The sequence below is a fragment of the Amphibalanus amphitrite genome, unplaced genomic scaffold (genome assembly GCF_019059575.1).
Source record: "Amphibalanus amphitrite isolate SeventyFive unplaced genomic scaffold, NRLGWU_Aamphi_draft 001078F_arrow, whole genome shotgun sequence".
Taxonomy (NCBI): domain Eukaryota; kingdom Metazoa; phylum Arthropoda; class Thecostraca; order Balanomorpha; family Balanidae; genus Amphibalanus; species Amphibalanus amphitrite.
In genome coordinates this window covers 1-13,196 of record NW_024882572.1, presented here as the reverse complement: position 1 = coordinate 13,196, position 13,196 = coordinate 1, and the positions used below count along the sequence as shown (strand labels likewise).

The 13,196-nt window shown below is 51.4% G+C and overlaps 1 protein-coding gene across 1 annotated transcript; it reads right to left on the bottom strand.

Moving 5' to 3' along the window:
* Positions 1–2,091: 2,091 nt before the first annotated feature.
* LOC122369845 lies at positions 2,092–12,171 on the bottom strand. The gene is made up of 7 exons (XM_043344917.1): positions 12,010–12,171; positions 11,641–11,791; positions 11,214–11,336; positions 8,498–8,655; positions 6,085–6,416; positions 5,310–5,446; positions 2,092–2,902 (listed from the first exon to the last, which is right to left on the bottom strand). Exons 1-6 carry the CDS (start codon positions 12,082–12,084, stop codon positions 5,314–5,316), a joined length of 972 nt encoding a protein of 323 aa, XP_043200852.1. The 5' UTR covers positions 12,085–12,171; the 3' UTR covers positions 2,092–2,902; positions 5,310–5,313.
* Between the last annotated feature and the right edge of the window lie 1,025 nt (positions 12,172–13,196).

The window sequence follows — 13,196 nt, the reverse complement described above, 5'->3', positions numbered from 1 at the left end:
AGTTGAAATTTGTCCCAATGTATCTGCCCAACCCTGTACTACACCTTTTTGCGTTAGCTTTTGACCATTGGGCAAAACATTTGTACACATTCGCCATATAGATGGCGCTACAAATGGGCGGTTGGTCAAAAAGAATCACCATTGTGCAAAACTGTTCGGCGATCCTCCTCTACAACTCGACATTGAGCAAATGGTTCAACATTGTGCAAAACAAATCGTCAATGGTCGAAACTATTCGTCATTGAGCACCCGGGAATTCATGATTGGCCAAAACCGTCTATGGAAATTTCAGCATTCAGAAAAACAGATCAGCAATGATCAAAACAAATGATCGTGTGCACTGGTGGCCGCAGGGGATATGGAGCAGCTCATGGGGCCCAATCCTTGACATTTCCCTCATATAACCGAGTGGATGATGGAACAAGCACACTGGGCGGCCAGTAAGTGTTCACTGGACGAGACCGACCTCAGCCGGCACACCCAGCATATACGTTCGGCTGAGTTCGGAGCTCACCATATTTCTTTGTGCGCATGAGTCCCACACTTCACAGATAAACAACACCTTGCGCTCATTCTAAGTCAGCTGAACGGTATTGCCTTGGGGCTCGAAATGAGATAGGCCTCATAAATTGGCGAAACCTTGCCCTCGTGAGGGAGTTCCAGGATACCAAGGCGACCGTCATGGCAGATTGCACGGCGTTCGTCAGCTTCCGCCATGGCAGTTTGTTTATTCGGTGTGCCAATAAAGAGCTCGTCTTTGAATAGGCTATTTACATAATTATAACTTTTGTTATGAAGTGCCCACCGACCAACGTAGGCGTGCTAGGTTGGAATGGTATGGTATGGTGCATTGACGGAAATGACTTCAATGCATGCATTTCACATATTGAATTCAGCTGTATGTGTAGCATTGCAAGCAGAAACAAAAACCCGAAGGGAGCACATTGTTTTTTCTTGTTGACACTTGACTAAATGACGTCAAAGGTAATTTTAAAAAATGTCGGTGGCATTGATTGGCAATGCTCACCGGTAAGATAAACGTACTGCATGGCTTGACTGACAATTACCGTACCTACTGTTCCATTTAGAAAGAAGCTAAGGAACGACTGACTTATTGCTTAGAAATGCACATAATGTTCACGCTCAAGTGGTGAATGGTCGAGGTGTGTTAAACCCATTAAAAAAAAAACAGCCTGGATATCCATTTATTCTGTTTTGAACATTGCTGAAGTGATATCACCAAATGCCGAGGAGTTTTGCTCATTGCCGAAGTCATGGCGAAGTGTCAAACTGTTTTGCAGATCGCTCATTTGAGTGTTCAATCTGTTTTGTCGAATGGCTGAAATGAAACACACGACGCCGGAATAGTTGTGCTCAATGCCGATTGTCGAAATGGCTCTTCAAACAGTTATGGCCAATGGTTGAATTCAATTGCAAAAAGGTGTAGTATGTTGGGACTCTCATCAGCGAATAGAGCATCTCTATTCTCCAATCAAAACTCGGCCGATACTAACGATATCGACATGCAGCCGTCACCAGCGACAGTAATTATCATTTGCTGCGTGCTGTACGGCTCATTTTCTCGCTCCAGTGACCGCCATGTTTGACACCATGTTTGACACCGCCATCGCGCCTGCAGCACCCCCGGCAACTGTCGCCGTGACGCTGCCACCCCTCCACGGTCGGCCGGGTAATTACTTTTGGAAAAAAAACTTGGCATGATAAAAAAAAAATGGAAAATTACATTTACAGGATCATCTGAAAGCCGCAGACGATTCCAGTACACGTAGGCATATTAATATAAATCCTCATGTACGTGTGTTTTGCGTGCAGATAAAAGCAATGTCGGTAATTAAGCACCGTTAATAAGTAAACGATTAACTCTCAACGCCCACCGAACGGACGTCCGAATTCAACACGAAATAAATTTGTCTCGAGAAATCCCACTGTTTACATAGACCATTATTCGCGATAGACAGCTCTCTCGATCTGTAGGGGAGGTTCTACTACGCTGCATCCGTCAGATAAACGTGCTGACGAAATCGGCTCCCGCATTCACCGACACCCACGGACAATGCCAAAGTCAAAACAAACATAATAAGCACTTTATTTATCAACAAGACAATTTAAAACAGGTTACATGCCACCTTGAGTGTACAACTCTTCATAATGACACTGGAACATACAGGACCCGTTTTGTGATTATCGTTGATAATCTTGCATTAACAACAGAACATTCTTCACAAAAATAAATTCTCTTTTGGTGCACATGAGACTCGATAAATGGATCACAAAAGCAAGGAGTGATGCACCACAGGTGCTGCTAATCACTCCAGAGTTTGGACGGTTTGCGGAATGGCGTGCTACTTGAGATCGCTCGGGGTCGGCTAATGGAAATCGATAAACCATTCGGAGTCGGTTGACATCAGTAGACATCATCAGCAATCAGTAGAGATCGATTGATGCGGTAGAGATCAGTGGAGATCGGTAGATGGGCTGAGATCCATTGGAGACGGGCTGAGATCGGTAGGAGACGGGCTGGGTTCGGCAGGAGACGGGCTGAGTTCGGCAGTAGACGGGCTGAGATCGGTAGATGTGGTAGAGATCGGTGGAGATCGGTAGAAGACGGGCTGAGTTCGGCAGCAGACGGGCTGAGTTCGGTAGGAGACGGACTGGGTTCGCTCGGCGTCATGGTCGGCAGGCCGCCCGGGCACTGTGCTGATACGAGCTCGCTCGGCCCCCGTTCACATCTCCCGCGGTCGGGAGATGAGACTCCGATCCCGTGCGGTCGTCCGCCGTCACCTGTCGGCGGCGCGGCGTCCCGCTGATCTCCGCTGGGGACTGCCCACGCCCGGACCGCGTCAGCTCACTGTCAGCTTTGTCACTCAGCATCAGCGCCGACCTGCCGACCGGCGCGGGCACCTCGGTCACCGGAACTGCAAAAACGGCAACACCGAAAATATCATCAAATGGTCGGGCATCGGGCTCGTCTCAACAGGTGTAAAAAAAAAAAAACACGAACTAAAATGTTAGACTTTGAGTAAGTGACAGAATTAAAGATAACTCTGGCCTTATTGTTTAACCATAATAAAAATGGTTTGCAAGCATAGCTGAAGTGAAAACGAATACCATTAATTCGAAGGATACGAAAGTGGTTTATACAAGGAACGCATCATAGGCATGGCTGACTCAGTAATCCAACGATTTAGCGTATGCAAACGCCTACCTCCCCTCCTATCTACACCGGACACCTTTTCCACGTCTGATGCCAGTCTACCAACCAGTTCCCCTTATTATAAGGAAGTTAACTTTTCTGCTATAAGTACTGTAATTGGGCGATCGACGAAATAGCCTGTAAAGTGTTTCATAAGCTCGTGTACGTTGAGGCAGCATGAAGGGTTTTATGATTGATTATTACAAAAATTGCGTATGCTTACCCCAGAATGAGCACCGGAATCAAATGCCTCGGCAATCAATCACTCTGTAATCCAAAGAAATCGCCGGTAAGAAGGGCTCGTAAAATAGCCACGCTTTGTGTGGCTTGCTTGGTTGACATGACATAAATGCCACTGTAATGTGACAAACATTGCCTTGGCATTTTGTGTCTTACCGGTTGATGTTTACATTATATAAGTAGCATCCTTTCAGTCCCCTTTCTGTTCTGTTTTAGTTTTGCTTCAGACCCATCATATTCGGTATCCCCGCAATGCTACTTAGCGGCATACTGGTAAAATTCCTCTCAGCTTCCGTCACAGGGGGTGACCCACAGATCCGTCTGTAAATTTAATCGCTCTGTGACGAGCCCCGCGGAGCGGACGCGGCTCGGTCTGGCCACAGTGGCAGCGCGGCCCTGATTGCCGCGGCCGCGCAAAGTTCGGTAATCAGACGGCCAGGCGGACGCGGCGCAGTCCTGTTATGACACAAACTTGACGCAGGTACACGGAAGCGTCGCCGGGCGGGCCCGGGACCGGCGCCGATTGGCCATAATTAATACAGAGCGTAGTTCAGCTCCGGGATTAGTTCAGAGGGCGAGCTCATACCTGCGCCGCAACCGGAATGGGGCACACGGGCGGCATTCAAAGGGAGCTAGCCTGGCAGATCTGTCCTGGAATTAAATGAGGTTTGTTTTATAAGGAATGGTGTCCTCGATATAAGTTGTATTTCGAACAAGCCAGGAATTCTTAAAACTTACCTACTATGAGGCTGGGTAAGACAGCTTGGGGTGGGATGGGCACTTTAATGCAGGTCATGGTTTGGCCGCAGTAGAGCTGGGGCTGTATATGTCAATTGTGCAAGCCTTTACAAGGGATGGCATTTGGAAGAATTAAAATGATAAAAGGGAGCGCTATTAGCATAGCAAATGAGCCTCTACTAATAGCTACTAATAGCTCTACTCAAGCCTCTACTAATAGGAATGGGCGGAATGGCAACAGCGACTCTTCGGCATCAACTGAACTATTTTAAGGTCTAATTAACAGTAGCAATTACCTGACTGTCATGATAAACGGTCTCGTTTCCCAAGCTCCATCTCAAGTGAGTATACAAGGTATAACGGATAGTTGATCATGGATAGCCATGGATGAAACGGTCAAATCACTTGACCAGCACGGGCAGACAGGAGCACCTGGCTGCTTCCCGCCGACTGCCCCCGGGCTCGGCCGGAGAGTGGAATCGGCCCGTCCGCAATCAGCGGCTGTCGGACGTTCAAACGGACTCGGGACATGGAACTATGGAAGGAGGGACGAGAACAGGCGTGGAGGTCGAGCTATCCAGGGTCGAAACATCTTCGTCGAAACCACCTTCGAGGAGCAGTCTCCACAAGAGTGCAGCTTTGTTTATACTTGCTTTAGTGGATTTGAGTGTTACGAATACAAGGATGCTCGTATTGTGCTTATCAAGTTATCTGAGAAAGGATGTATTGTTTTTGGTGTGGTTGTCACGCAGTAACGTATTTGATGACGTATGTGTTTCCCAGATCCATGTAGATCAGGTGCCACTGATCTGACCCGGGATCCCAGTCGATTTCAGCAGCCATATGATAGTCGCCCTGACTGACCTCTGAGACACTGGGTGACCCCACTTCAGCGACCCTGAATGACCTCAGTGACCCAGCTGATCCCTAGTGATCCTGACCGATCCCAGTGACCGGGACCGACCCCAGTGATCATGACTGACCCGCAGTGACCCAGCTGACCTGCAGTGACCCGGGTGACCCGCAGTGACCCTGACTGACCCCAGTGATCCTGACTGATCTCAGTGACCCAGGTGACCCTCAGTGACCCAGCTGACCCGCAGAGACCGGGACTGACCTCACTATGGCTCGCAGTGGTCGTCGTCGACCATCCTGTCGGTTGGCTCGGTGGCCGTCGCTCCCGGCTCCGGTTTGTACAAGCTGGACGGCAGTCCGAGCTCAGATAGGCGCGGCCCCGAGAGACGCGGCTCCGAGCTGGAGACACGGGTCACGGCAGAGCGATATAGATACCAGTTACCACCGCTGCACTGGCCACCGCGGCAGATACTGGGATATCAGCCATTTGAGGACGATCACTCGCATGCCACTACTTTTATAAATATGCACCGCAAAAGAATGAGATCCCTGCACGGGAGACGAAACTACAGGGCAAATTTATCTCAATAGGATTGGCATTAAAAGTAAATTTCCGATATCATGTTGCTATCCAATCATTATTTGGCGTAATCTCCCCCGTAATTTCTATCTAGCGAGAAAATTACTCTGAACAGATCTGAACAAAAGCTGCTCCCGGCGCTCCTGATGCAATTTCCTCCGATTGTATGTTAAAACTGTTAGTACAAATTGTTCCAGGAAAGTGCGGCTGATAAGCAAAGTTCATTGCATTTCGATCGGTTCACTTACCGCAGTCATCCGATCGCGATTCGATTTTCGATCAGGGATTCGATATAATCACTTTGCTCTTCGTCAAGGACAAATGGGATGTGGCATAAGACCATTTGCAGAAACAAGTCATCAAAATGGAAAAGGATGGATAAGTTCGAGTTCCAGCATTACACTGAGTTTGTGTGCGGCTAGCGCCTTAACCCCCGGCGAGTGACCCCCGGTCGCACCTGGCGGGGAAGCGCTGGACGGGGGTGCTCCGCTGGGACGTCGAGGGACTCCTGCGCTGGCCGCCGGCGCCGCGGCCCACCGGTGACGTCAGACGCGGCCTGGTGACGTCACCGGGCGAGAGCAGCTGCTCGGCGCTGGCCCGCAGTGCCGGCGCCGTGAGCAGCAGGTGGTCGCGGCCCGAGCTCGGCCGGCGAGTCGGTGACGGCGGCTCCACCTTGGTGGCGGGTAGGGGCGAGGCGCGCGCCGACGCCGGCCGCCGCGACAGCAGCGGCGAGCTGGCCAGGAACTGGCGCTTCTTCAGCTCGGCGCGCTCGGCCTCGAACGCCATCCTCTGCGGACAGAGACCGGAGACTGCAGGGTGAACGGGGGCCGACACTAGGCACCAGTTGACACCACCACGGGCGCCAGCCGACGTCAGCCAGGACTAACATCAGTCCGAAGGCTGATGACGGGACCATAGACAGTGCCTTTTGGTATGTTTTTTTTTTTAATATTCAAAAGACAAATTACACTATCAAATTTACTACACTTAGCTATTTCATCCTGAGCTAAGAATGCTGAAACATGGTAATTGGACCTCAGTACAACGAAAGACGCCCTATCAACCTTTGGGCAAGGAATGCATGATAGGACTGCCGATCATTCCAAAATCGTTTAACTTCTTCAAAAGCCTAAAAGGTAAGCAGACTGATTTACGTAGTATCGTTACTTGAGCCATGGTTCATGGATGACGCTATTCAAAGTCTTAAATTATGATCAGTGGACGAGCCACCGCGACTGCAAGCAGCGCACCGATATGGTCCAGCACAGCGCCGAAACTTCCCATGTAGTTTGCAAGCCGCCAGCCGCCCAACCCTCTATTAATCGCCCACCTTCGGCGCCACCACCCCCAGCTTTCATCCATGGCATTGGCCCCCAATTAGGAGCCATGCACACCGACCGACGCCGTGAATCGGCACTCCGACACCGGGCCTGAATGGGTGCCGGGCGGAGGCGGGAAGCGCAGGAGGCGGCAGCGGCCGGCCCGACTGGCACCGTCTATTTCCGACATCCAAATCGGAGCCGGCGCGAGCGTCGCGCCGGGCTCCGACAGCCGCTTTCAGATTGATGCAGCGCCGGCGGTAGCACTGGAGCGCGACCATCGGGAGAGGGCTGACCGGAACAAAGCCCGGCCCAGACGTGAGCCCCACCAACCCGAGAGTGGTCACGGGACAGAGTACGGCCACCGAGAAACGCTGAATGATAGGTCAGCGCTCGGAAGTCTTTATGCATGTGCCAAAGTAGAGGTGTTCTTTTTTCAAAGATAGGACGTGAATGACATTATTCCCTATGTGGGTCTCAGCTAAGTAGCGAATGAGGCAGTAAAATGGAGGATAAAAATTTAATCTCCGTGGACTTTTCCACCACACAGAAACTGGTCTCTTATCAACAGCGTTTCACGAGCGTTTCACTAGCTAGTCTCGCATATGACATATGACGCTAGCGTCTCGCATATGACAAGCTGATTATGAAGAGAACTAAATCCGGTCCCCCAGGACTATAAATAATGAGTCTTATGATAATGCCGCGCTTTCAGGGCTCTGTCTACCCATCGCTCATTTGCAGATTCCCAGCTCTTCCCTGACTCGACAGCTCGGGCTGCCGGCCGGGCCGCGCTCCGAACCGGCGCGTCACTGACACAGACCGGTAACAATACCCCGGCCCGTGCTCGACACCCCCGGGGCCGACAGGCCATATCTGTCGGTGGCACCGAGCCCTTCCGTCGGACGAGCGCACACAATGACGCCGTCTCCGCTCACGGACCGCCCGAGGCTGCCGCCGCTCGGTCGCCATGGCAACGGTCGTCAACAGGCCGACCTCCCGCCGGTGCGGTCTGATTGGATAGCGGGGGTCAAGGTCGCCGCCGGGCGGCTTAGTTTAACGCCGGACGAGCGAAAGGTGGGAACCTAACAAGGAAAAATAAACAAGAAACTTTTGCAGCCATTTGAACCCCCAAAAGCCTACGTACGGCCCTCCAGCAAAAGAGCGGTTGGTTAGCCTATGTACTTTTGGTGTAATAACTTTAAATGACAGAGACACTCCTGCAAAATGACTCAATAGAAATGAGAAGAGGGTTTGTGCACACATTTCGGCTGTGGTTTTCAACAGCCATTAGACGTATTCATCAATGCAGATCTATTATTGTGATGTTGGCAACCAACCACTTAATACCTGGAGAGCCGTACCTTCAACGATGAAAACGACTGAGCTCCGGCAATCAAACAATACTTGGCACAGATACCTTCGAGTCTCAAATCCAACACCTGCTACAGGTACATCAACAACGCAAGCATAGATGGACCATTATCTGAAGCATGTTTTGCTGCGGAGCCAGTCCACTGATACAGAAAATAGCCCAATTTGCCCGCTCACCTCTCGCCCCAGCCGCAGCACGGCCTCTGTGTACATATCGCGCTCCCGGGCCAGCGCCTGCCGCTGGTCGGACAGCATCTGCTCGCGCATCGCCAGCTCGTCGCGCTCCTCCACGAAGAAGGCGTTCCGCTGGAACGAGTCGTCGCAGGTGTCCCCGCCTGCGGACACAGGGGTGCTTTGGTGCTTACCGCCTGGGTCGGGGCAAGGAAAAATGCCGTAACAGACCATGTCGCCTTTTACCAGCAAAGGGTGAAAGTGAGTAGAGAGTAATATGATGTGAAGCATCGATAGGACCATGCACTATATCAAATTGTTGTGGCTTAAGGTTTCCCAGTGGCTCAGAGTCATGGTTAAATAGTCGATGATAATAGTCAAAGTTGCCTATGGCCGCTTGTCAAGTCCCGGCCGCTTGTCAAGCATATAGGTCGTAATCCACCCAAAGCTCGACACAAACATTCACTGACCTCCTGGAAAACTTCCGAACGACGCCCTACCGAACACGGCGCCACGCCGCCAGACACTCGTATAACCCAAGATTTCACAACGGACCACGCGCGCGTCTGGTAGCGGCAGAGGTCTAATACTGAGGCGGATAGGTACTGCACTGGTCCACCCGTCAGCCGGTCGGTGGAGTGTCGAGCTGCTTCGGATTAGAGTGTCGCGAGGTATTTATCGATTATCGCGTACAAGATCTGTGGGCTAAAATGCGCTTCAGGTTCCGTCCAATCAACCGTGGCTAATTCATGCTCTTCCTGCTCTAGAACTTGGAGCGGTGCCTGGGGCAATACTACAACATAACTTTTAAAATTTCCGATAGGATAAACGAATTTCCGTTGATTTCATTACGTAAATGTAAAGTTGCGCAATTTAAAATAGCTCTATTTTTAAAAGGAGGGAAATCAATGTAAAACAAAGCAAAACACGTGGAAAACGGTTATCACCAATCATCGTACTCTAACAGGACACGGACTGACAAAAAGAAATAGTTTTCATCCCGATTATATCTCCAGCAGTCCAGCTAAAGTCGTCGCGTCCCCCAGTTCTCTTCTCAGTTCGACCCGCCACCCCAAACCTGCGACTGACAGGATCTGAAACTAACCGCCACGCCAACGACCGGCCAGTGGGTCCGTCGAGAACGGACAATTAGTCGAGTGGGACGCCGCGGTCGACGGCGAGCACCAGCCGCGGTGGCGGGGGGGGGGGGGGGGAGCCCACCGGCCGCGGTGGCAGAGGGGGGGGGGGACCCAGTAGCCTACTGGCCGCAGTGGCAGGGGAGGGGGAGCTCAGTAGCCCAGCGACCGCAGCCGTTTGCATTAGCTAACGAGTTGGCCAGCCTGGTCGGCCATCACGGCATCCGTCCTGTCCGGCACTACCGCTCCATGAAATCTGGCCCGATATCGTTATGTGGTCGGTATTCAAGGCAGTGGAGAGCAAATAAGTCAACTTGGATGGTCATCGAAAATCCTGAGGGAAGTCGAAATACTGTGCAAAGCTAGCGTTAAGCTGAAGCTCGACAAGCCCATTACAACCTAAAAATCGATGAAATTCGCGGAAGCAATAGCGGATGAAGCTAAAATGCAAACCAAAATCAAGGACGCCTTAAAATGTGATCGGATTCGATCGTTAAGTGTCTGTCTAAGTGCTGAGGGATTGGATTAAACTTGCATGGGACCGAGACCCAATTAATAGAACATGTCTAAGCGGATCTCCGCTCAGGAAACAGACAAAAGTGATTCTGTTAGAGTGTAGAATATGGCCCGCTATTCGTGCACTGGCAGCTAAACCTGCAAACGAAATTCACAAGACATCGGCAAACCGATTAATGGTTCCTCCTTTATGTAATCCGCGCTGATACCAATTAGCACGAATTAGCGGCAATCCCGTGTTTTAGTGGTTATGGAATCCGTATAATGACCCAGCGGTAGTGAGTCGGAAACAGAAAAGGCACATACTGTAGTGCTTGGCCCATATCGTTATTTCAAACCAGCTGGCAATTACTGGTGAGAGGATGGCTACCTTGATCTGAATAACCATTTTAAATAGGACGCAGCCACATGACAGAAAATACAGATGGCCAGCGTAAATTTGACAGAGCATGCTATATTTATGCGGCACTGTAGCCCAGTCTAGCCCCAGATTCAATCACCATAGTGCTGGCGCTGGCCGCCATATTGAGCCTTGGGCCTCGTTTCATAAAGCGAGTCCATAACATACGCCGTTTTTTTTTTGTCTTTTATTGCAAGTGCATGTGAAGCGATGAATTTATTTCCCCTTCTCCCTTCTGTTCTTGCTTGCATGATAAATAAATTCAACGATTCAAACTATCGTCATCGCTTCACATGCACTTGCAATACAAGACCAAAAACCGGCGTAAGTTACGGACTCGCTTTATGAAACGAGGCCAAGGTCTCTGGTTTTGTGGGCCAGTGTAGTTGGGTCCAGCGTTGACGACATTAGGAAAATTAGCCATCACAACCCAGTGGCGCCAGAAAGGTGTTTTCGGAACTTTATGCGACATTTTGAAAAGTAACGATATAACTTCAGAGAACTCAACAATCAAATCAGCAATAACGAGCGGTTAGTCGAATACAAAGCCATCAATTCGGTGAACTGGCCGACTTAACAAGCGCATGATCACGGTCAAATTCTACGACTCACTCGTCTCTCGTTTGCTCGCCCCCCCCCCCTCCCCTCTGGAGCCGCGGTCTGGCCGCACCTGTGCTGGCCTCGATCAGGAGCCGCTGCTCCTGCACCATCCTCTCTGCCTGCTCCAGGCGCTGGCGCAGCTCCTGAGCGTCCCGCCGCGGTGAGTCGGCGCCGACCGTCACCCCAGACGACTCTGGAGCGGACGCATGGGAGGCCGTGAGCAGGTTGCCTTCACACTTACAGATGGCTTACGCACCACTGTAAATAAGCTTCAGTTTTTATGGCATGCTCCCAAACAACTACATTACTATGTTAAATTACCGTATTCTGACTTTTTAAACAGATATTTGTCGGTGGCATAGTCGTTAATCTGTACGGCGACAAGGACGTCTGAAGAGCAAGTGTTAACAATTTAACTGAGCCTGGCTCCCTTCGAGCTCCACCATGGACTGAACCTGGCTGCTTTATGGCACTCCTTCGGACTGGCCCTTGCTCACCTCGTACTTCTGAGAGCCGGGTCAGCTTGCTCAGCTGACAGGACACCAGACTGTCGACGGTCTCACTCAGCGGGTCGTACGGCAGGCCGAGCTCCAGAGCGTTCAGCACGTGCGGGTCCCCGCACAGGGTGCAGCCGTCCTCACAGGCCACCTGGCAGCCGCAGAGGTCACCGAACGTGTCAACGTGTTAATCACTGTCGCACAGCAGGAGGGCTAACGGGAGATCAGACAGAAGCGGGATAGAAGGAAATCATAGACTGCTCAGTGGGCAGTAATTTCCCAGGCTAACTAGAAACGATCACTCCATCCCGTACTGAGACTCAGCAGCTTCCCCTCATATTCTGCCGAGAGGCGACACATATCCCTCACCTGCTGGGAGGCGGCCACCAGCGCGCGCAGCACGGAGCCCAGCAGAGAGCGCAGTCGCTGCGTCTCCTTCACCATCCGCAGGTGTCGTGCCTCGCAGCCGGCCAGCACGCGCTCGTACGCCTCCTCACGGGCCCTGCGGCGCGGAGCGAGCGGCCGATCATGAGGCAAGGCAGTGGGGACACCAGCTGGTTAAACTCATAGTCCTGCTTGTGCACCTATTGGCGGTCTGTTATGGTCTGAACTTGCCAACAGCCTTGACCTTTCCACTTCTCTCTAGGTTAGGTTAGGTTAGGTTAGGTTAGGTTAGGTTAGGTTGGCTTACCTTAGCTTAATATGGACGTCAAACCCCTTGAGACTCCACTTTTTTGCGATAATTTTTAAATGCGTTAACTCTCGTTGACGATATTCTGGCAATGTGTGTTTCAGAACCTGCCGAAACTTTTATTACTAAGGTATTTTGACGCCAAACGATTATGAAAGGTACTTCTCATTTACTCGTAATGTTAAATTTCACGAATGAATCTGCTGTTTGGGTAGAGGCTACGCGCTCATGGGGCGGAGCCACATAATGACGTCAGCGCTAAGCTCCGCCCTACCCCTCCGTCGCTCCTTTCCCGGCGTCCGGTCACTCGCGTCCCGCGCTCCATCCAAGCTTGATGGTGCGAGGTAGCTGGTAGCGGTAGCGGGCGCTGGTAGATGACTTAAGACAGATGGGCGCTGTTGGCGGGGCTCGAGTATGGCCGAACGCAAGCCTCTGCCCGGCCTGAATTGACCTTAGCATTACAGTGACTGAGAAGTACCTTTCATAATCGTTTGGCGTCAAAATACCTTAGTAATAAAAGTTTCGGCAGTTCTGAAACACACTAGCCAGAATATCGTCAACGAGAGTTCACGCATTTAAAATTATCGCAAAAAAGTGGGGTCTCAAGGGGTTGACGTCCATAGTAGGTTAGTTTATGTTAGGTTTGTCGGCGGACTCGACCAAGTCCTCACGTGTTGCTGCCCTCTAGCAGACTCCACGTGAAGGCGCCCCTAGATGGTCCCAGCTCTGCCCTCTGAGGATCCACCCTGAGCGCCCTCTGCCGTCTCACCTGTCGCGGCGGCCGGTGTTCGCCACCGCGCCCGGGTGCCGTCTGTGCGGCTGAGCAGACCAGAGATGACCAGCCGGACGCCCTGGCCCCCGCCGC

What these genes read in the sequence shown, in the direction of transcription:
- LOC122369845 (XM_043344917.1), bottom strand. Translation starts at nt 12,084, where the DNA reads ATGGTGAAGGAGACGCAGCGACTGCGCTCTCTGCTGGGCTCCGTGCTG. An exon ending in TGGTGGCCGCCTCCCAGCAG is followed by an intron (nt 11,792 to 12,009) that starts GTGAGGGATATG and finishes TGCGGCTGCCAG; the next exon opens with GTGGCCTGTGAGGACGGCTG. An exon ending in GTCCAGCGCTTCCCCGCCAG is followed by an intron (nt 5,447 to 6,084) that starts GTGCGACCGGGG and finishes CCGTGTCTCCAG; the next exon opens with CTCGGAGCCGCGTCTCTCGG.